This window comes from Amblyomma maculatum, chromosome 9, assembly GCF_055883805.1.
Source record: "Amblyomma maculatum isolate TAMU_Amacu chromosome 9, ASM5588380v1, whole genome shotgun sequence".
NCBI classification, from domain to species: Eukaryota; Metazoa; Arthropoda; class Arachnida; order Ixodida; family Ixodidae; genus Amblyomma; species Amblyomma maculatum.
Genome location: NC_139352.1, coordinates 98,908,643 through 98,930,303, shown reverse-complemented (window position 1 = coordinate 98,930,303; position 21,661 = coordinate 98,908,643). Strand labels below are relative to the sequence as shown.

The 21,661-nt window shown below is 49.4% G+C and overlaps 2 protein-coding genes and 3 non-coding genes across 5 annotated transcripts; all 5 read right to left on the bottom strand.

Annotated features, from left to right (window-relative positions):
• Positions 1 to 636: 636 nt before the first annotated feature.
• TRNAD-GUC (transfer RNA aspartic acid (anticodon GUC)) lies at positions 637 to 708 on the bottom strand. The gene has a single exon. It is a non-coding gene; the product is annotated as a tRNA-Asp (tRNA).
• A 9,101-nt stretch (positions 709 to 9,809) lies between these two features.
• LOC146179974 (uncharacterized) lies at positions 9,810 to 11,009 on the bottom strand. The gene has a single exon (XM_084579920.1). The coding sequence runs from the start codon at positions 11,007 to 11,009 to the stop codon at positions 9,819 to 9,821; it is 1,191 nt and encodes a 396-aa protein (XP_084436046.1). The 3' UTR covers positions 9,810 to 9,818.
• Positions 11,010 to 11,132: 123 nt separating this feature from the next.
• Positions 11,133 to 11,204, bottom strand: TRNAD-AUC (transfer RNA aspartic acid (anticodon AUC)). Its single transcript has one exon. It is a non-coding gene; the product is annotated as a tRNA-Asp (tRNA).
• A 67-nt stretch (positions 11,205 to 11,271) lies between these two features.
• On the bottom strand, positions 11,272 to 11,343 carry TRNAD-GUC (transfer RNA aspartic acid (anticodon GUC)). The gene has a single exon. It is a non-coding gene; the product is annotated as a tRNA-Asp (tRNA).
• Positions 11,344 to 15,299: 3,956 nt separating this feature from the next.
• On the bottom strand, positions 15,300 to 16,490 carry LOC146179971 (uncharacterized). The gene has a single exon (XM_084579919.1). It carries the CDS (start codon positions 16,488 to 16,490, stop codon positions 15,300 to 15,302), a length of 1,191 nt encoding a protein of 396 aa, XP_084436045.1.
• Between the last annotated feature and the right edge of the window lie 5,171 nt (positions 16,491 to 21,661).

Below are 21,661 nucleotides of genomic sequence, written 5' to 3'. Positions count from 1 at the left end.
AACGAGGAGGCGCAGAGAAGACTGCAAGCGCTGTTCTATAATGGCGCAGAAGGAAAAAAAGAAACAAAATCTAAGCTCCCCGTCGGGGAATCGAACTCCGGTCTCCCGCGTGACAGGCGGGGATACTGGCCACTATACTTTTTTTTTCTTTATTGCCTGGCTTTGACACAAATACACCGCACTGGATCCGGATGCACGGCCAGCCCGCGTGTATTTCCGTGAAACTGTGCAGCGATGGCTCGACGTGCTTAAATTGCAACCATGTGCTCCTGAGTGGCTGTCAAAGCTGGAACCTTTGACGGTGCTCAAGGAATTTTAACATGACAATACATGCCCCTCAGTGGGTGTTAGGCAACGCAAGCTACCTTTATGTACATATATTATTCCTTTTTTCCTGTTGTTTTGAGTTCCGCCACTATACTAACGAGGAGGCGCAGGCAAGAGGCTAAGTGCTGTTCTGATATGGCACATAATGGAAGAAAGAAACAAAAACTAAGCTCCCCGTCTGGGAATCGAACCCCGGTCTCCCGCGTGACAGGCGGGGATACTGGCCACTATACTAACGAGGAGGTGCAGGGAAGAGGCTAAGTGCTGTTCTGATATGGCGCATAATGGAAGAAAGAAACAAAACCTTAGCTCCCCGTCGGGGAATCGAACCCCGGTCTCCCGCGTGACAGGCGGGGATACTGGCCACTATACTAACGAGGATTTTTTTTTCTTTATTACCGACTTGGCAACTACAAAGAACGATGAAATGTCGCATGGAATTAAAAACACAAGTCACTTTCTTACAGGTTTCTTGTGGTAGAATGGATTAGGTGACATGAGCTTGTCCAAGACTGGCAGCCAATCTGGGGGTTCAGATTGCCCTCCGAAAACATCACGCGTGTACATTACACTTTCAACAAAGTATTGATGGGCTGGGTGTACGACAACATGCTCATGGCGAACATCCATGCGCGTTCTCCATATGCTGTGCATACACAAGACCATTAATAAATCCCTGGGCACTTCTCCTGGCTGGGCGCATGGAAGGTAGCGTATGCCAAACGGCGTTATTGGTAAGTCCTTTTTAATAGTACGCTGTAGCACGTCCCACAAAAAAACCGCATCGTGACGATCAAGGAAAATATGCTCTATGGTTTCCAGCTTTTTGCAAATTAAACAGTCAGCAGACCAAGGCACGAAAAGGCCTTTGCTTTCCAGCCATGGCTTCACCGGAAGGGTGCCGGTATGCAATTGAAAAAAGAAAGATTTAGCGGACGATCTGATGGGCATTCTTTTCAATCTCTTCAACACGTCCCGCTCCGGACCCAAAGCATATACAGCGCGATAAAGAGGCACAGGTAAAAAGGTTTCCAAGAAATCTTTGTACAGCCGTTTTCGCGTAACAGTACACATATACTCATTTGAAAATCTCGCCTTCACTATTTGGAAGGACGCGACAACTTCGCGAAGAAAAGCACTTAGAGCCATTGTCCCTGTAGACATAGTCGAAACTACATATTCCGGCAGTGAATCACGCAATCGCACTTGGATTACCGTTCTAAGAAAAACATCGCTTTGTTCGCGCAAAAAAAAGAACCTTGTTACAATCTGCTTTAAGTATAAATGTGACAAGCCTAGTCCACCGTTATGCACCGTATGAAAAAGATTGCATCGACTGGTACGCACCCATGTTGAAGCCCACACAAACGTGGCAAATGCTCTATGCAGTTTTTGAACAGAGATTCTTGACATAGATAACACTTGCAGCATGTAAAAAATTTTTGCAACTAGGAACATATTGCAAACGGTAGCTCTTGCGAACATAGAAAAGTTATGTCCTCCCATTTGTTTGTTAGGGTTTTCACTTGCTCAACTTCACCGGCCCAACATTCCTTGCTTTCACGGTAATGCTTTAGTGGCACACCAAGGTAGTTGCCTGGCGTTGTTGTCCATTGCATACTGGAGAATAATGCAGGCGCGTATTGCCAGTTTCCGTGCCAAAATCCTAAACACTTTGCCCAACTAATTTCAATTCCACTTGCAGTGCAAAAAGCAGTGGCTTCTTTTACAACTTCTTGCACGCTCTCATGGTCAGTACAAAAAACCGCAATATCGTCCGCGTATGCCAAAACCCGAACTTCACTTTGAAAAAATCTATAACCGCGTATGTTTGGCCTTGTAAGCAATCTTAGTCAGAAAGGCTCCAGATAAAGCGCAAACAAAAGGGGAGACAGAGGACAGCCCTGCCTTACTGACGACTGAACAGGTATACGATCAGTTAACTGCTTATTCACGACCAGTCTCGCTGAACAGCACTCGTAAACCATTTTCACGCCCTTTGTAATCACGGAACCAGCATTGACATACTCTAAAACAGAGAACAAAATTTCATGTACCACTTTATCAAATGCTTTGTGGAGGTCTAATTGCGTCATGGCTACGTGGTCATGCATCGCGTCACAACATTCGAGTACACTCCTTGCTGCGTGTATGTTAGTAAAAATGGTCCTTCCTTTTATACCGCATGTCTGATGTGGGCCTACAAGAGAAGTAATTACACGTTGGAGTCGTCGCCCTAATACTTTCATGTAAATTTTATAGTCAACATTCGTTAGACTTATAGGACGGTAAGACGCTACAGACTGAAGCTTAACATGGTCATCTGTTTTCGGGATTAGTACAATGTGTCACATTCGAAAAGACGGAGGAGGTACCTTCTTTTCGTAGCATTCACTAATAACTCTTTCCAGTAAAACAGCCATTTCAGTTGGAAAGGCCTTGTATATGGCAGCAACAAGACCATCTGGTCCAGGTGACTTATTGGAATTTAATTCCCCGATAGCGGCCTCAATTTCCTCGCAAGTAATACTTGCTTCAAGTTTCTGCGCCACTTCGTCTTCTGCTCTTGGCATCAGCGACACAGTCTTTTCTGAAGCGTTCAATGTCCGGTGTTTTCAGGCTAAACAATTCGCTGTAAAATTCTACAAACGCCCGTTCAATCGTTTTTTTTTCCCAGGTAACTACGTTCTGATAGCAGATCTCTTTTATCTCTTTTGACACTGCGTACCTTTTTTCGTCACTAAGTGCCCTTTTCGTGGGCGTCTCTCCGGGCCAATATATTTCGCTGCGTGCCCTTATCACCGCACCGCGATACTTCTCTTCGTCCATCACCTCAAGTTTGGTTTTTATCTTTTTAAACTCTTGGGCGAACAAGCCAGGCTTAACGGTCTCCATGCTAAGCATGTATTAAAGTGTGCTACGAATTTCTTTTTCTTGTTCTCTTTCTTTACGTCGGAGAGTGCATGCTCGGTCAATAGCAGCTATCTTTATCTTGCACTTAAACTGCTCCCATGCTTGTATAAAATTAGAGTCATTTTGTAACATATGCTTAATATATTGTCACGTCTCGGTAGAACACCAAGGAGAACCTAGCGATAGATGGTTTGAATGGTCGACCAGAACAAGTCTTGCGTTCAAGGTTCTTTCACTTCCAGGCTCGCGCTTGTCGTCTCAGATGTCATCTTTTGCGTCGTATTCTATATGCGTCATTTGCCCCCCTCCTCAGGAAGCATCGTCTCGATGAGGTCAGTCCGAGTTTTACGGCTTCATACGCACAACGTGGACGACGTCTGCTTGTTGCTGGCGTCGCTTTGATGTCGACACCTTGTCTGGCACCACCTCATAAGTGACGTCGGTTAAACGTCGCTGGACAACATAGGGCCCGAAGTATCGCCGCAATAATTTTTCGGAGAGTCCACGGCGGCGAATAGGAGTCCAGAGCCACACTTTGTCGCCAGGTTCGTACATGACATGTCGGTGTCTCTGATTGTAGCGTCGTGCATCATGCTCTTGCTGATTTTTGATTCGCACACGCGCTAGTTGTCGAGCTTCCTCTGCACGTTGAGCGAATTCCTCGGCGTCCTGATCGAGATCATCGGTGTCAGCATTTGGGAGCAACATTGCATCCAGCATAGTTGTTACTGGTTGCCCGTGAAGGAGGCTGAATGGTGTCATACGAGTGGTGTCTTGGCGTGCCGTATTGTAGGCGAACGTGACGTAGGGAAGAATTTCGTCCCAATTCTTGTGGTTCACGTCGACGTACATGCAAAGCATGTCTGCGATGGTCTTATTGAGACGTTCGGTCAACCCATTGGTTTGGGGGTGATAGGCTGTAGTTTTACGATGACTGGTGCCACTGAGGCGGAGAACGGTCTCCAAAAGTTCGGCCGTAAATGCAGTTCCTCGGTCTGTTATAATGAGTGCCGGGGCGCCATGCCTCAGGACAATGTTCTCAATGAAGAACCGAGCTGCTTCAGCGGCGGTACCCCTTGGCAGAGCCTTGGTCTCCGCGTAGCGGGTTAGATAATCTGTGGCGACAATTATCCATTTATTCCCGGCTGTGGACGTCGGAAATGGTCCCAGGAGGTCCATGCCGATTTGTTTAAAAGGTGTCTTTGGCACTTGAAGAGGGTGGAGTAGGCCAGCTGGTTTTACAGGAGGTGATTTACGGCGCTGGCAGTCTATGCACGTACGTACATAGTGTTTCACTGTCGCCGGCAGTTTTGGCCAGTAGTATCCATGCTGCACTCTAGCCAAAGTGCGGGTGTAGCCTGTGACCGGCGGTTGGCTCGTCGTGACACGCTTGCAAAACTTCACTGCGGAGAGCTGATGGGACGACGAGTAAATGACTGTTTCCCCCTGGGCGGAAGTTCTTCTTGTAAAGTACGTTGTTGCGAATAAAGAACGAAGGCATTACTCGGGCGAAAGCCTTGGGCACAACCGTAGTTCGCTTTTCCAAGAAATCAATAAGAGAGAGCAATTGCTGGTCCTCTCGCTGCTGTTGGGAAAGCGTTGCGTCATCTATGACACCTAAAAACGCAGTGCCTTCATCGGTCATAGTGGAAGGTTCGACCGGCGCTCGGGAAAGGCAATCAGCATCCGTGTGCTTCCTTCCAGATTTGTAAATAATGGCCATGTCAAATTCTTTTAATCGAAGGCTCCAACGCGCGAGTCTCCCTGAAGGGTCCTTTAGGTTCGTCAGCCAACAGAGAGAGTGATGGTCGCTAACGACTTCAAAGGGGCGAGCGTACAAATAAGGGCGGGACTTCATAACCGCCCATACCACTGCAAGGCATTCTTTTTCGGTTGTCGAGTAGTTCGCTTCCGCTTTAGATAGGGTCCTGCTGGCGTAAGCAATTACTTTTTCCACACCATCCTGGCGCTGCACCAGCACAGCACCTAAGCCCTCGTTGCTGGCATCCGTATGAAGCAGTGTAGGGGCGTCGTCATCAAAGTGTGCCAGAACAGGTGGTGTCTGTAAACGTCTCCGCAGCTCATTAAAAGCTTGTTGCTGTTCTTCACCCCAGCTAAAGACAGCGTTGTCACGCGTCAACGAAGTTAATGGCCAGGCAATTCGTGAGAAGCCAGCAATAAACCGACGGTAATAGGCGCAAAGACCCAGGAAGCGCCGTAATGTCTTTTTGTCCGTAGGTGTTGGGAACTTGGCGACTGCGGGTAGCTTCTCAGGATCAGGCCGCACACCTTCTTGGCTAACGACGTGGCCTAAGAACTGCAGCTCCTCGTAATCGAAGTGGCACTTCTCGGGCTTTAGGGTGAGGCCTGCAGATCGTATGGCCTGAAACACAGCTAGCAAACGGCGTAGATGCTCTTCAAATGTGGCCGAAAACACAATCACGTCGTCAAGATACACCAGGCATGTTTGCCACTTAAGTCCCGAGAGCACAGTGTCCATCAGCCTCTGAAATGTTGCTGGTGCAGAGCACAAACCGAACGGAAGCACCTTGAACTCATACAATCCGTCGGGAGTGACGAATGCTGTCTTCTCCCGATCCCTCTCATCTACTTCTATCTGCCAATATCCACTTTTCAAGCCCATTGATGAGAAGTAACGTGCATTTCGTAGGCGATCAAGGGAATCGTCGATGCGAGGAAGAGGGTACACGTCTTTTTTAGTCACTTGGTTGAGCTTGCGGTAGTCTATGCAAAATCGTAAGCTGCCGTCCTTCTTTTTAACAAGCACCACGGGGGAAGCCCAGGGGCTCTGTGACGGCTGGATAACGTCGTCTCTAAGCATTTCGGCCACCTGGCGCTGAATGGCTTCGCGTTCTTTCGGAGCCACACGGTAAGGATTTTGTCGAATTGGGCGAATCGAGTCATCCGTAATGATTCGATGTTTTGTCAAGGGCGTTTGGCCGACCCGTGATTCGGAAGCAAAGCAGTCTCGAAATTGATCTATGAGATCCAAAAGGCGGTCCCGTTCTGAAGAAGACAAATTTGGACTCACATCGACGATGGTTACGGGCGTCTTGCTCATGGGCTCTTCCTGTTGCGGTGAGAAGCAGTGCTGCGCATTTAGGATGCTGTCGAAAAAGGCCACAGTTGTGCCTTTCGGAATTTGCTGACGCTCGTCGCTGAAGTTTGTCAGCAGCACTTCGGTCTGTCCATCGGTCAAGTTGACTAGCCCCCGAGCTATAGAAACACCTCGGCTTAGTACCAGGGTGACTGCCCTTTCGGCGATTCCATCGCCGGTATGCGCCACGTCGCACTTCACTTGAACAAGAGAGCATGATCGCGGAGGTAATGTCACCGTCTCCTTGGCGACGCGTAAGGGCATCAGTGGTACTTCCGCATAACCAAGGTCTCCATGATTCTTGGTGAAGGCAACGACGCTATCTCGAATGCTGATTACAGCCCCATGAAGGCGCAGAAAGTCCATGCCCAAGATGAGGTCTTTGCAACAGTCAGGGAGAATAACGAAACTGCCGACAAACACCGCGTTTCCTATTGCTATCCGGGCACTTCCCTGTCGGTGCCAGTAGCTGACCCCCAGCACTTCTAATTACTGGCCCAGTCCATTCGGTTCTTACTTTACGCAGCGTGTCAGCCAGTTTCTGGCTAATAATTGAAAAATCCGCTCCGGTATCCACTAGAGCATGTACCTCCAGCCCGTCAATAGAAACGGCGAGGTCAGCACTAACAATTTCATCCAGGTTGTTCGTCTTTTTCGGCATCTGCGGCGGAAGTGCAGCAAGGTCGGCGCTGTCAGCTTCGTCGTCAGGGCTGCTCATCTGGTGCGGCATTTTCGGCGGTAATGTAGGCGGCATTTTCGGCGGTAGTGCGGCGATGTCAATGTTAATGTTAACAGCGGCGTCAGAAGCACAGTTTGTCGCCGGTTGCGGCGGTGGTGAGGGGTTTGGCATTTTTCGACTGGTTGCAACCTCCCCTCGCGAGGTTGCGGCTGTTAGTTTCCCCGGTGAGGGCTCGGGGACCGCTGTCCGCTAACGTCAGCAATGCTACGGCGCATTGGCGAAGGATAACGCTGTGGTGATGGGTAGGAGCGGCGGCGGAAGCCCCGGGACTTGTTTTCCCTGCTGACCGGAGGATCGTCCTCGATTTGGGCAGTGTCGGCATTGAAGTGTTGGCGAGAAGAAGCAGGCGGAAAGGCTTGCCCCTCTTCGCGGTAGCGGCAGTACCGATACACGTGGCCAGGTTGTCCGCAGTAGAAACAGAGTGGCCGGTTATCATAACTGCGCCACCTGTCAGTTCGGCGTGGTTGAAAGCGCCTGGAAGGCGCCCACTGAGGTCCATGGAAGAGTCGCGTCTCCTGACGGCTCGATGAGCTCGGTGGGGCGTAGTCTGGAGGCGGGCGACGAAGGACTGCGGCATAGCTCTCATGTTGCTGCTCCTGGTAAGGTGCAGGGACGTCGGCCGTGAAGCTGACTGGTTGTGGAGCGTGGTATGGCTCCGAAATAGCTGCCGCGTTGTCGACGGGGTGAGACTGGTTACATGGTGCAGACGGTGATAAGGCATACCGAATTTCATTCCTGACGGTTTCCACAAGGGCCTGTGATGACTGAGCCTTCGTAGCCGTAATTCGCTGAAGCTCCTCAAGGACAATTTCTTTAATGAGGTCTCGAAGAGCGGTCCTATCGGTTGCATTCAGCGCCGCCGCAGTCGTCGAAGCACAGTTAACGGGTCGGTTGTACTGGCGGCACCGGTCTTGTAGGGCTCGCTCTATAGCAGTAGCGTCCTTAACGAACTCTCTCACCGTTTTAGGTGGGTTGCGTACCAAGCCGGCAAACACCTGTTCTTTTACACCATGCATGAGATGCCGTAGCTTCCTTGGCTCACTCATATCAGGGTCGGCACGGCGAAAAAGGCGAGCCATGTCTTCCGCAAACATAGCCACGCTCTCATTTGGCTTCTGGATGCGCACTTCAAGCAGGCGCAGCGCATTGTCCCGTCGGTCAATTCTCGCGAAAGTGTCGACCAGCTGGCAGCGGAAGTCATCCCATGTGGATAAGCTGGCCTCGTGGTTTTCAAGCCACGTTCTAGTATTATCCTGAAGGGCAAAATAAACATTCTTGGCCACTCGCTCAAACTGGTCGAGCCAGTCCTCCACATCTTCAAACGCTTCCCCGCGAAAGCACTCTGGCACCTTGGTGTTCTGTAGAGTCACCGGCGTAGGGTTGGTATGTGCCATGGCTTGGGAGGTCTGAGGAACTTGGGCGTTTGAGGAGTCGTTCGGTAGGTGACTGTACTCCGGCGCTAGGCCTAGAAGGCGGCGGCTAGCACGATGGACAGGCGTGTCGACGTTTGGGATCCGCTGTGGACTGCCGGAAGGAGTCCTATGCATACCCCAGCGCGCTCCACCAGTGTCACGTCTCGGTAGAACACCAAGGAGAAACTAGCGATAGATGGTTTGAATGGTCGACCAGAACAAGTCTTGCGTTCAAGCTTCTTTCACTTCCAGGCTCGCGCTTGTCGTCTCAGAAGTCATCTTTTGCGTCGTCTTCTATATGCGTCAATATTCTTTAACTTTAGTGGTAAACTCTTCATCCAGCAGCAGTTTTTCATTAAATTTCCATAGCTCCCAATTGAACGTTGTTGCCTTACTTTTCATGCCTAGAGTAATCATTACGACGGAGTGGTCACTAAAGCTCATGGGAAGTGTTTCATATTCCGAGCACTAGGGCACACAATCAATGGGAACATATATTCGGTCCAACCTTGCATGACAGCTACCTTGAAAGTGCGTGAACTTTGCTTGGCCTTCATGCGTCATTATACAGCCAGCATCTTCAAGCTCTGCCTTAATAACAATGTCAATAAGTAACTCTGCACTCTTGTCACGAAGGACACGGTCTGTTGTTCTATCTTCCGGTCTACAGACACAGTTGAAGTCTCCAAGCCGGAGAACACGCCTCTCATGTATTAAGAAAGATTTCATATAGTGAAAGAACTCTTCGCGCTCAAATGTTCTAGTCGGGGCATAAACGCAGATCACTCTCCAGTCCAATCCAGAAAAACTGAAATCACATATCAAAAGCCGACCACTCTCACACGAGAACACAGACTGCACACACTCTATGCGATTTCGAATGAAAATGACACATCCCCCCGATCTTCCAACCGCATGACAAACGCAAACACTATATCTAGAACGATATATTTCAGCCATTTTCTCTGTTTGTTGTTCGCTTTCCATTTTGCTCTCTTGAACTGCTAGTACATCAATTTCATTTTCCAGCAGAATGCGGTTCAGCTGCAGTTGTCTCCGACGCGTTGACAGCCCCCTCACATTTAGCGTGGCTACGCGCAAGCTAGTGGTTAAACTGGTCGCCATCTCAAGAAATTATAAATCGCGAAACATATATCACTCACATCGCTTTTGCAGAAAGACAGCATTGCGGTTGATCTGTTGCATGGGATGACCATTCTTCCTTTTTGGCGAGTCCGTCCGTCGTTCCAAGCGCTCCTCCCGATCATGGACCGGGCTTGTAACGTCTCGACCGGAAAGGGCACCCCCGCTATGGCGGAGGCACAGGTGACACAGTTCTCCGGTCTGGGGGCACGTTTGGCCTTGGCTTGAAGGACGCCCGGCGAAGGGGGGCCGCCTTCAGTGGAGGCTGTTCGTTTTCCGCTCCTCCTTGGGTTGATCCCTCGTTGACACTGTCTTCGTGCACACGCTTCACAGGCAAGGTAGAAGCAGCTGGCATCTCAGCTTCAGTGTCCCCCTGTTCCTCACTGTGTTGCGTAGCCGAGGCTGGGCGTGCAGCACTGGCTTTGCCGTCTTCTTTCGAGGGGGTCTCGGTCCCAGCGACATTCGAAAACGGAACTATCAACTCTGATTCACAGTGTTCTTTAGGGGCAGGGGTCTTCTCAGAGGACTGTTCGTTCTGTTCTGCCTCCTCAGCGATTCCACTGCTCGCTTCCTCGGCGTCCACTGCGTCCATCAAGTGCTCGCCTGCCACTTCACTCGGCACGGGGCCTGCAACGTTGGCATACGTGCGCACACACTGGAACTTGTCATGGCCGTAGCGACGACACAGCCCGCAGCGCGGCACACGACACTCACGCCGTAAATGACCTTTCCCGCGGCACCGGAGGCAAAGCGGGGCTCTGCCTGGGACGTGGACGAGTGCGACGTCCTCGGCGACCTGAAGCTGATGCGGCAGGTCCTCAATGGTAACGCCCACTTTTAGCTTCAGCGTGACCGTTCGTGTCGTTGAAGCCTTGTCGACACACCCTTGTACTTTCCACTTGTCTCTTGAAATTTCAGTCGCTTTTCCAAAAGCTGCCAACGCCGCTCGCACATCATCGTCTTGCACGCCGTGAAGCAGCCAGAAAAGCTTCAGCCTGATGCCTTGGTTACAGGGGTCAATGACTACGCAGCGGTGTTCCTTCACTTCAATAGCTTGGGCTTCCAAAATCTTCGCTTTCGCCTCTTCACCTTTAAACGTTACCGCCCACACGTGATTCATTTGGTATGCCCCGAGGGCAACCACTTCCGGCAGCAGTGAAAGACGAGTGAGGGAGTCTCGAAAGGGCTCCACCCGGTACGGCCTGGCTTTTATGTCGCCATGCAAAAAAACAGTATGTAAAACACTCGAACCTGTAGGCAGATGCGGTAGAACCAGTTCATAATCCTTGGTAGGCCTTTCCGTGCTCCTGATACCACGGCCAAGCTGGGCCGCTAAATCCGCTCCTTGGGAGCCCATGATAATCACGTCCGTCACGCTCGGTGGCCGGAAGTGGAAACCCTATACTAACGAGGAGGCCCAGGGAAAACGGCAGCGCTGATCTGAAATGGCGCAGAATGCAAAGAAGAAACAAAAACTAAGCTCCCCGTCGGGGAATCGAACCCCGGTCTCCCGCGTGATAGGCGGAGATACTGGCCACTATACTAACAAGGAGGCGCAGGGGAAACGGCAGCGCTGATCTGAAATGGCGCAGAATGCAAAAAAAGAAACAAAAACTAAGCTCCCCGTCGGGGAATCGAACCCCGGTCTCCCGCGTGACAGGCAGGGATACTGGCCACTATACTAACGAGGAGGCGCAGGGAAAACGGCAGCGCTGATCTGAAATGGCGCATAATGCAAAAAAGAAACAAAAACTAAGCTCCCCGTCGCGGAATCGAACCCCGGTCTCCCGCGTGATAGGCGGGGATACTGGCCACTATACTAACGAGGAGGCGCAGCGGAAACGGCAGCGCTGATCTGAAATGGCGCAAAATGCAAAAAAAGAAACAAAAACTAAGCTCCCCGTCGGGGAATCGAACCCCGGTCTCCCGCGTGATAGGCGGGGATACTGGCCACTATACTAAGAGGATTTTTTTTTTTTATTACCGACTTGGCAACTACAAAGAACGATGAAAAGTCGCATGGAATTAAAAACACAAGTCACTTTCTTACAGGTTTCTTGTGGTAGAATGGATTAGGTGACATGGGCTTGTCCAAGACTGGCAGCCAATCTGGGGGTTCAGATTGCCCTCCGAAAACATCACGCGTGTACATTACACTTTCAACAAAGTATTGATGGGCTGGGTGTACGACAACATGCTCATGGCGAACATCCATCCGCGTTCTCCATATGCTGTGCATACACAAGACCATTAATAAATTCCTGGGCACTTCTCCAGGCTGGGCGCATGGAAGGTAGCGTATGCCAAACGGCGTTATTGGTAAGTCCTTTTTAATAGTACGCTGTAGCACGTCCCACAAAAAAACCGCATCGTGACAATCAAGGAAAATATGCTCTATGGTTTCCAGCTTTTTGCAAATTAAACAGTCAGCAGACCAAGGCACGAAAAGGCCTTTGCTTTCCAGCCATGGCTTCACCGGAAGAGTGCCGGTATGCAATTGAAAAAAGAAAGATTTAGCGGACGATCTGATGGGCATTCTTTTCACTCTCTTCAACACGTCCCGCTCCGGACCCAAAGCATATACAGCGCGATAAAGAGGCACAGGTAAAAAGGTTACCAATAAATCTTTGTACAGCCGTTTTCGCGTAACAGTACACATATACTCATTTGAAAATCTCGCCTTCACTATTTGGAAGGACGCGACAACTTCGCGAAGAAAAGCACTTAGAGCCATTGTCCCTGTAGACATAGTCGAAACTACATATTCCGGCAGTGAATCCCGCAATCGCACTTGGATTACCGTTCTAAGAAAAACATCGCTTTGTTCGCGCAAAAAAAAAGAACCTTGTTACAATCTGCTTTAAGTATAAATGTGACAAGCCTAGTCCACCGTTATGCACCGTATGAAAAAGATTGCATCGACTGGTACGCTCCCATGTTGAAGCCCACACAAACGTGGCAAATACCCTATGCAGTTTTTGAACAGAGATTCTTGACATAGATAACACTTGCAGCATGTAAAAAATTTTTGCAACTAGGAACATATTGCAAACGGTAGCTCTTGCGAACATAGAAAAGTTATGTCCTCCCCATTTGTTTGTTTGGGTTTTCACTTGCTCAACTTCACCGGCCCAACATTCCTTGCTTTCACGGTAATGCTTTAGTGGCACACCAAGGTAATTGCCTGGCGTTGTTGTCCATTGCATACTGGAGAATAATGCAGGCGCGTATTGCCAGTTTCCGTGCCAAAATCCTAAACACTTTGCCCAACTAATTTCACTTCCACTTGCAGTGCAAAAAGCAGTGGCTTCTTTTACAACTTCTTGCACGCTCTCATGGTCAGTACAAAAAACCGCAATATCGTCCGCGTATGCCAAAACCCGAACTTCACTTTGAAAAAATCTATAACCGCGTATGTTTGGCCTTGTAAGCAATCTTAGACAGAAAGGCTCCAGATAAAGCGCAAACAAAAGGGGGGACAGAGGACAGCCCTGCCTTACTGACGACTGAACAGGTATACGATCAGTTAACTGCTTATTCACGACCAGTCTCGCTGAACAGCACTCGTAAACCATTTTCACGCCCTTTGTAAACACGGAACCAGCATTGACATACTCTAAAACAGAGAACAAAATTTCATGTACCACTTTATCAAATGCTTTGTGGAGGTCTAATTGCATCATGGCTACGTGGTCATGCATCGCGTCACAACATTCGAGTACACTCCTTGCTGCGTGTATGTTAGTAAAAATGGTCCTTCCTTTTATACCGCATGTCTGATGTGGGCCTACAAGAGAAGTAATTACACGTTGGAGTCGTCGCCCTAATACTTTCATGAAAATTTTATAAACATTCGTTAGACTTATAGGACGGTAGGACGCTACAGACTGAAGCTTAACATGGTCATCTGTTTTCGGGATTAATACAATGTGTGACATTCGAAAAGACGGAGGAAGTACGTTCTTTTCGTAGCATTCACTAATAACTCTTTCCAGTAAAACAGCCATTTCAGTTGGAAAGGCCTTGTATATGGCAGCACCAAGACCATGTGGTCCGGGTGACTTACTGGAATTTAATTCCCCGATAGCGGCGTCAATTTCCTCAGAAGTAATACTTGCTTCAAGTGTCTGCGCCACTTCTTCTTCTACTCTTGGCATCAGCGACAGAAAGTCTTTTCTGAAGCGTTCAATGTCCGGTGTTTTCAGGCTAAACAATTCGCTGTAAAATTCTACAAACGCCCCTTCAATCGTTTTTTTTTTTTCCGAGGTGACTACGTTCTGATAGCAGATTTCTTTTATCTCTTTTGACACTGCGTACCATTTTTCGTCACTAAGTGCCCTTTTCGTGGGCGTCTCTCGGAGCCACAATTTTTCGCTGCGTGCCCTTATCACCGCACTGCGATACTTCTCTTCGTCCATCACCTCAAGTTTGGTTTTTATCTTTTTAATATCTTGGTCGAACAAGCCAGGCTTAACGCTCTCCATGCTAAGCATGTATTCAAGTGTGCTACGAAGTTCTTTTTCTTGTTCTCTTTCTTTACGTCGGAGAGTGCATGCTCGGTCAATAGCAGCTATCTTTATCTCGCACTTAAACTGCTCCCATGCTTGTATAAAATTAGAGTCATTTTGTAACATATGCTTAATATATTCTTTAACTTTAGTGGTAAACTCTTCATCCAGCAGCAGTTTTTCATTAAATTTCCATAGCTCCCAATTGAACGTTGTTGCCTTACTTTTCATGCCTAGAGTAATCATTACGAGGGAGTGGTCACTAAAGCTCATGGGAAGTGTTTGATATTCCGAGCACAAGGGCACACAATCAATGGGAACATATATTCGGTCCAACCTTGCATGACAGCTACCTTGAAAGTGCGTGAACTTTGCTTGGCCTTCATGCGTCATTATACAGCCAGCATCTTCAAGCTCTGCCTCAATAACAATGTCAATAAGTAACTCTGCACTCTTGTCACGAAGGACACGGTCTGTTGTTCTATCTTCCGGTCTACAGACACAGTTGAAGTCTCCAAGCAGGAGAACACGCCTCTCATGTATTAGGAAGGATTTCATATAGTGAAAACACTCTTCCCGCTCAAACGTTCTAGTCGGCGCATAAACGCAAATCACTCTCCAGTCCAATCCAGAAAAACTGAAATCACATATCAAAAGCCGACCACTCTCACACGAGAACACAGACTGCACACACTCTATGCAATTTCGAATGAAGATGACACATCCCCCCCGATCTTCCAACCGCATGACAAACGCAAACACTATATCTAGAACGATATATTTCGGCCATTTTCTCTGTTTGTTGTTCGCTTTCCATTTTGCTCTCTTGAACTGCTAGCACATCAATTTCATTTTCCAGCAGAATGCGGTTCAGCTGCAGTTGTCTCCGACGCGTTGACAGCCCCCTCACATTTAGCGTGGCTACGCGCAAGCTGGTGGTTAAATTGGTCGCCATCTCAAGAAATTATAAATCGCGAAACATATATCACTCACATCGCTTTTGCAGAAAGACAGCATTGCGGTTGATCTGTTGCATGGGATGACCATTCTTCCTTTTTGGCGAGTCCGTCCGTCGTTCCAAGCGCTGCTCCCGATCATGGACCGGGCTTGTAACGTCTCGACCGGAAAGGGTACCCCCGCTATGGCGGAGGCACAGGTGACACAGTTCTCCGGTCTGGGGGCACGTTTGGCCTTGGCTTGAAGGACGCCCGGCGAAGCGGGGCTGCCTTCAGTGGAGGCTGTCCGCTTTCCGCTCCTCCTTGGGTTGATTCCTCGTTGACACTGTCTTCGTGCACCCGCTTCACAGGCAAGGTAGAAGCAGCTGGCATCTCAGCTTCAGTGTCCCCCTGTACCTCACTGTGTTGCGTAGCCGAAGCTGGGCTTGCAGCACTGGCATTGCCGTCTTCTTTCGTGGGTGTCTCGGTCCCAGCAACATTCAGCAACGGAACAATCACATCTGACTCACAGTGCTCTTTAAGGGCAGGGGTCTTCTCAGAGGATTGTTCTTTCTGCACTGCATCCTCAGTGGTTCCACTGCTAGCTTCCTCGGCGTCCACTGCGTCCATCAAGTGCTCGCCTGCCACTTCACTCGGCACGGGGCCTGCAACGTTGGCATACGTGCGCACACACTGCGACTCGTCGTAGCCGTAGCGACGACACAGCCCGCAGCGCGGCACACGACAATCCCGACGTATATGTCCTTTCCCCCGGCACCGGAGGAAAAGCGGGGCTCTGCCTGGGACGTGGACGAGTGCGACGTCCTCGGCGACCCGAAGCTGATGCGGCAGGTCCTCAATGGTTACGCCCACTTTTAGCTTCAGCGTGACCGTTCGAGTCGTTGAGGCCTTGTCGACACATCCTTGCACTTTCCACTTTTCTCTTGATATTTCGGTAACTTTTCCAAAAGCCGCCAACGCCGCTCGCACGTCATCGTCGTGCACGCCGTGAAGCAGCCAGAAAAGTTTTAACCTGATGCCTTGGTTACAGGGGTCAATGACCACGCATCGGTGCTCCTTCACTTCGAAAGCTTCGGTTTGCAAAATCTTCGTTTTGCCCTCTTCACCTTTAAACGTTACCGCCCATACGTGATTCATTTGATATGCCCCGAGGGCAACCACTTCCGGCAAAAGTGAAAGACGAGCGAGGGAGTCTCGAAAGTGCTCCACCCGGTACGGCCTGGCTTTTATGTCGCCATGCAAAAAAACAGTATGTAAAACACTCGAACCTGTAGGCAGATGCGGTAGAACCAGTTCATAATCCTTGGCAAGCCTTTCCATACTCCTGATACCACGGCCCAGCTGGGCCGCTGAATCCGCTCCTTGGGAGCCCATGATGAACACGTCCGTCAAGCTCGGTGGCCGGAAGTAGAATCACTATACTAACGAGGAGGCAAAGGGAAGGGCTAAGTGCTGTTCTGATATGGCGCATAATGGTAGAAAGAAACAAAAACTAAGCTCCCCGTCGAGGAATAGAACCCCGGTCTCCCGCGTGACAGGCGGGGATACTGGCCACTATACTAACGAGGAGGCAAAGGGAAGGGCTAAGTGCTGTTCTGATATGGCGCATAATGAAAGAAAGAACAAAAACTAAGCTCCCCGTCGAGAAATAGAACCCCGGTCTCCCGCGTTTTTTTTTTTTTTCTTTATTGCCTGACTTTGACACAAATACAACGCACTGGAAAACAAAAACAACAGGAACAAAGGAATAATATATGTACACAAAGCTAGTTCGCGTTGCCTATCCCCCACTGAGGGGCAGGCATTGTCATTTTAAAATTCCTCGAGCACCGTCAAAGGTTCCAGCTTTGACAGCCACTCAGGAGCACATGGTTGCAATTTAAGCACGTCGAGCCATCGCTGCACACTTTCACGGAAATACATGCGGGCTGGCCGTGCATCTGGATCGCAGTGATAACCAGCCATTCGTGCGCGCCATATACTGTGGAGGCATATTAACATAACCTGGTCTAACGGCATATCATCGTGGTTATCCAATGGCAAATACCTAATGCCATGGGAATCAAGTGGCAACTGTTTTTTAATTGTCCTTTGCAGAACATCCCACAAATATACCCCCTCCCAGCAATGCAAAAACACGTGATCTATTGTCTCTGGCTGTTTGCAGATGAGACATTGGGCCCCCCACGGTAGGAAAATACCCTTTTCCTCCATAAATGATTTTACACTCAAACTACCGGTGTGTAGCATAAAGAAAAAAGTTTTAGCTCCCGTAGCAACTTGCATTTTCTTTACGCGTTTTAATACATTACTTCCTGTGCCTCCATAGTATAAAGCTCGGTACAAGGGCACCGGGAACACCACTTCACAAACATCCTTGTATAATGTTCTCCTGTTAACATTACTTAAATACTCTTTCGAAAAACGTGCGCTTAAGAATTTCACGCTCAAAACAATTTCCCTAAAGAATCCAAAAAGAGATCCCGGCATACATTGCGTATAAACTACGAAATCAGGCAACGCTCGACCAAGTCTTTGTTGACACACTGTGCCCAGGAATGGATCACTGGCATCCCTAAAAAACATAAACCGGTTGACAATCTGTCGCACAAACAAATGACCCAGACCAAGCCCTCCATGCTTCACCTGCCGGAACAAATTTGTCCGACTGCACCTCTCCCAACTCGAGGCCCAAACAAACACCGCAAAAACTCGATGCAATTTTTGCACATTTACACGGGAGCAATGCAACACTTGCATTACATACCATAACTTACTAATTAAAAACAGGTTGCAAACTGCGGCTCTTGCAAATATTGATAATTGAGCGCTTTTCCATTTCTCCGCTCTTTCACGGGTTTCTCTGACCTGCTCTAGCCAGTAAGGCTCGCTTTCCTTGTAAAATTCCAAGGGCACACCCAAGTACTTTGCAGGCGTTGTAACCCACGACACATTAGCGAAAGTGTCGGGGGTCGGCTGCCAGTCTCCGTGCCAAAATCCCAGGCACTTACCCCAGTGAACTTTACTCCCTGTGACTTTGCTAAAATGTTTTACCACCTCCACTGTCCTCTTTATACTCTCCTTATTCACACAAAAAACCGCAACGTCGTCTGCGTAAGCCAGCAATTTGACTTCTGACTCCTGCAGTCGAAAACCATCAATGTCATTGTTTTGTAGGATGCTTAAACACAATGTTTCAATATAAATGCCGAACAAAAGAGGGCTGAGGGGGCAACCTTGGCGCACCGAACGTCGTACGTTGATGGGGGCCCCCAGTGACTTATTGACAATTAATCTCGTAGTGCAGTTACGGTACGCCAAGGCCACTCCCTCTCGAATAACAGAGCCGACATTAACCTGGTCTAATATACTGAACAGAATAGCATGCGCCACACAATCAAAAGCTTTCTCCAAGTCCAACTGCAGTAAAGCAACACACGCATGAGTTGCATCGCAGCATTCGAGCACACTTCTCGCTTTGTGAATGTTCTGAAAGATGGATCGCCCTTTGATACCGCACGTTTGGTGAGGGCCCACTAGTTCGCATATAACCGTTTGTAGTCTGCCAGCAAGCACCTTCATATAAATCTTGTAATCAACGTTTGTCAGAGCAATGGGCCTGTAAGACAACAACTGCCTAAGCTTATCTGGTTGGTCAGTTTTCGGAATAAGTACTGTGTGCGACGATCCGAAAGACGCAGGCAGTGCCTTCAGCTCATACGCTTCATTAAATAAGGCACACAACAAAGGAGATAGCTGTTGCTTGAACGCTTTATAAAAAGCCGCACTCAGGCCATCAGGCCCGGGTGATTTCCCAGGGTTTAAATTTTCTATTGCCTGCTGCACTTCTTTTTCGCTTATTGGCCGCTCCAGTCTTTCTTTTTGTTCGTCATCAATTTTTGGCGTCGCGTCAAGAAAGGATTCTTTAAAACTGTCCAAATTAACCTCTCGGGACGAAAATAGCTCTTCATAATACTCCCGGAAAGCTTCCGCGATTCCTTCGTTATCGGTTTCTGTGCGTCCTGCCCAATCTACCTCTGCCACGTGATTTCGCCTTGCATTTGCTTTTTCTATTCCCAACGATCTTTTTGTCGGCGTCTCATCCATGGCCAATTTTTCCGCTCTCGCACGCACCAGTGCTCCGCGATAACGGTCTTCGTCATTCAGTTGAAGTCTTTGTTTTATTTTTCTAACGTCGTCCATGTATAACCCTGGCGTGTTACACTCCAGGGCTAACAATTTATCTAGCAAAGATCTTAAATGCATTTCATTTTGTTTTTCTTGAAACCGTATGCAGCTGGCCTTTTCTATAGCTTTGATTTTAATTTGTTGCTTACACAGTTCCCATTCTTGACCCAGTTCGTGGGTGTCCTCCTGATAAATATTACCAATTTCTTCTTCTACTAGTCTGGTGAATTGCTCGTCATTCAGCAGTTTATTATTTAACTTCCACAATTCCCAATTAAAACCGCTACCTCCCTTTCTTGGTCCAATTGTACACTGAACCATGCAGTGATCTGAGTACGTTACCGCCAAAACATAATAATCCTGGCATTTTCGAGCCAGTTCTGCGGCCACATAAATTCTGTCAAGGCGGGCGTGGCTAGCACCCTGAAAATGCGTATACTGAACCCGTCGCTCGCTCGTGAGACACTCTGCAACGTCTTCCAGTGCAAACTCGTCAATCAAGCGCGAAAGCACCTCTGTGCTACGATCCCTAAATGTACGAAGGCTAGTTTTGTCACCGGAGCTCAGTACACAATTGAAATCCCCCAGAAAGACAAGTTGCTTATCCGTGTTTAAATACCCTTCAACAAAATCAAACAAAGCAGCCCTCTCATCAACTACCGTAGGTGCATATATACAAACAGCACGCCACTCAGCCGAGCAAAAACTAAAATCGAGGACCACACCCCGACCCGACGGAAAAGAAGCATGCGACTGCACTACAAGACCCGGCAACTTCACAAACAGGACGCATCCAGCAGAAGTACCGACTGCATGGCTGACAACTGCGTAAAACCGCGACGTGAAACGTTGCACCATGCTCTCGGTCTCTTGTTCACCCTCGACTTTTGTCTCTTGAACTCCAAGTATATCGATGTCATTTTCATTTAAAAGGCGCAGGACCTGGCTCTGCTTCCTTTTTGCTGCTAGACCTCTCACGTTAAGGGTCGCAACCTTTAGTGACAGTACATAAGCCATTTTCTTAGAGTGAAAAGAGGCCAAGAGCTTGGTGCTTACCCTTCACGTCTAGCATGGCGCTAGACGCTTTCGTTGACGCCAGAGCCATGAGGTTGGACTGGCAGACCTTGTGACGGGGGCGGCCTTTTGGCAGCTCTCCTGTCCGTCGAGACATTCGGTCTTGGTTTGAAGGTCGCCCTCCTCCCTATTGGCGTTTTTATCGGCGGCTCGTCGTTGCTAGCTGCCTCTGCCTCATTCGTCTCACTGGCGCTCCCGTCGTGGGCACGCTTCGCAGGGCCCTGGACGTTGGTCGCTCGGCCGCTGCTCCCTTCGAGGGTCCCCCGTCTGCCCGCAGACTCCGGAAGTTCAATTTTTGAGCTCTCGGCATCGCTCACCGTTTCTTTCTCCGACGGTCCGTTGCTTGGCAGTGCCACTTCCCTGTCTGGTCCACCGAGCATCTCGTCGCCACCCCCCGGGGGCACTTACATGCCTGTCGTTGCTGCCATCCTCTCATCCTCTCCGACCCCTTTTGCGGCCTCCTCCGTCTCTGCGACGTCCATTCGGTGTTCCGTCATGTCCACCCTCGCTGTTGGTGCAGTAGCCACTGCATACGTTCGTACGCAGTCTTCCTCCGAGTGGCCAAACCGCTTACACGTCGCACACCGCGGAATCTTACATTCCCGGCGCACATGACCGGTCCCGCGGCAGCGCAGGCACTGCATGGGCCGCCCAGGCACCACAACAAGGGCCAACTCCCCTGCTACTCTTATCTGGTGAGGCACATCTTCTATCTTCATCCCAGGCTTCAACTTCAGAAGCACGGTTCTCGTTGTTGAGCCCTTTTCGTGCACTCCCTGGACTCGCCACCGCTCACGGGTCACTTCCGTCACCTCACCGAACGCCGCAAAAGCTGTTCGGATATCCTCATCCGCCACGCCGTGCAACATCCAGTGGAGCCGTAGCTTCACCTGTTGGTCCTCGGGGTCAATGACGATACACCGTCGACCTTTCACTTGAAGCTCCTTGAATGCTAGCAGCCGCTTGGTTGCTTCCGTGCTGTTCAAAGTCACCGCCCAGACATGGTTTATTTGGTAAGCCCCCAAGGCCACCACGTCTGGGAGCGTATCAATCTTGGCCAGGGCGTCCCGGAAATCTTCAACCCTGAAGGGTCGCACTCGTACGTCACCGTGCAAAAAAACTGTGTTGAAAACAACACGTCCGGTTGGCAGATGCGGCAAAATAATCTGATATTCCTTGTCGTCGTTTTCCTCAAGCCTGTTACCGCGGCCAGCCTGGGCCGCAATCGCCGCTCCGCCGGAGCTCATCATTCTGCGTCCGTACACGCCGTCGGCCGGAAGTAG

Coding starts and splice junctions, on each gene's coding strand:
- LOC146179974 (XM_084579920.1), bottom strand. CDS start 11,009: ATGGGCTCCCAAGGAGCGGATTTAGCGGCCCAGCTTGGCCGTGGTATC.
- LOC146179971 (XM_084579919.1), bottom strand. CDS start 16,490: ATGGGCTCCCAAGGAGCGGATTCAGCGGCCCAGCTGGGCCGTGGTATC.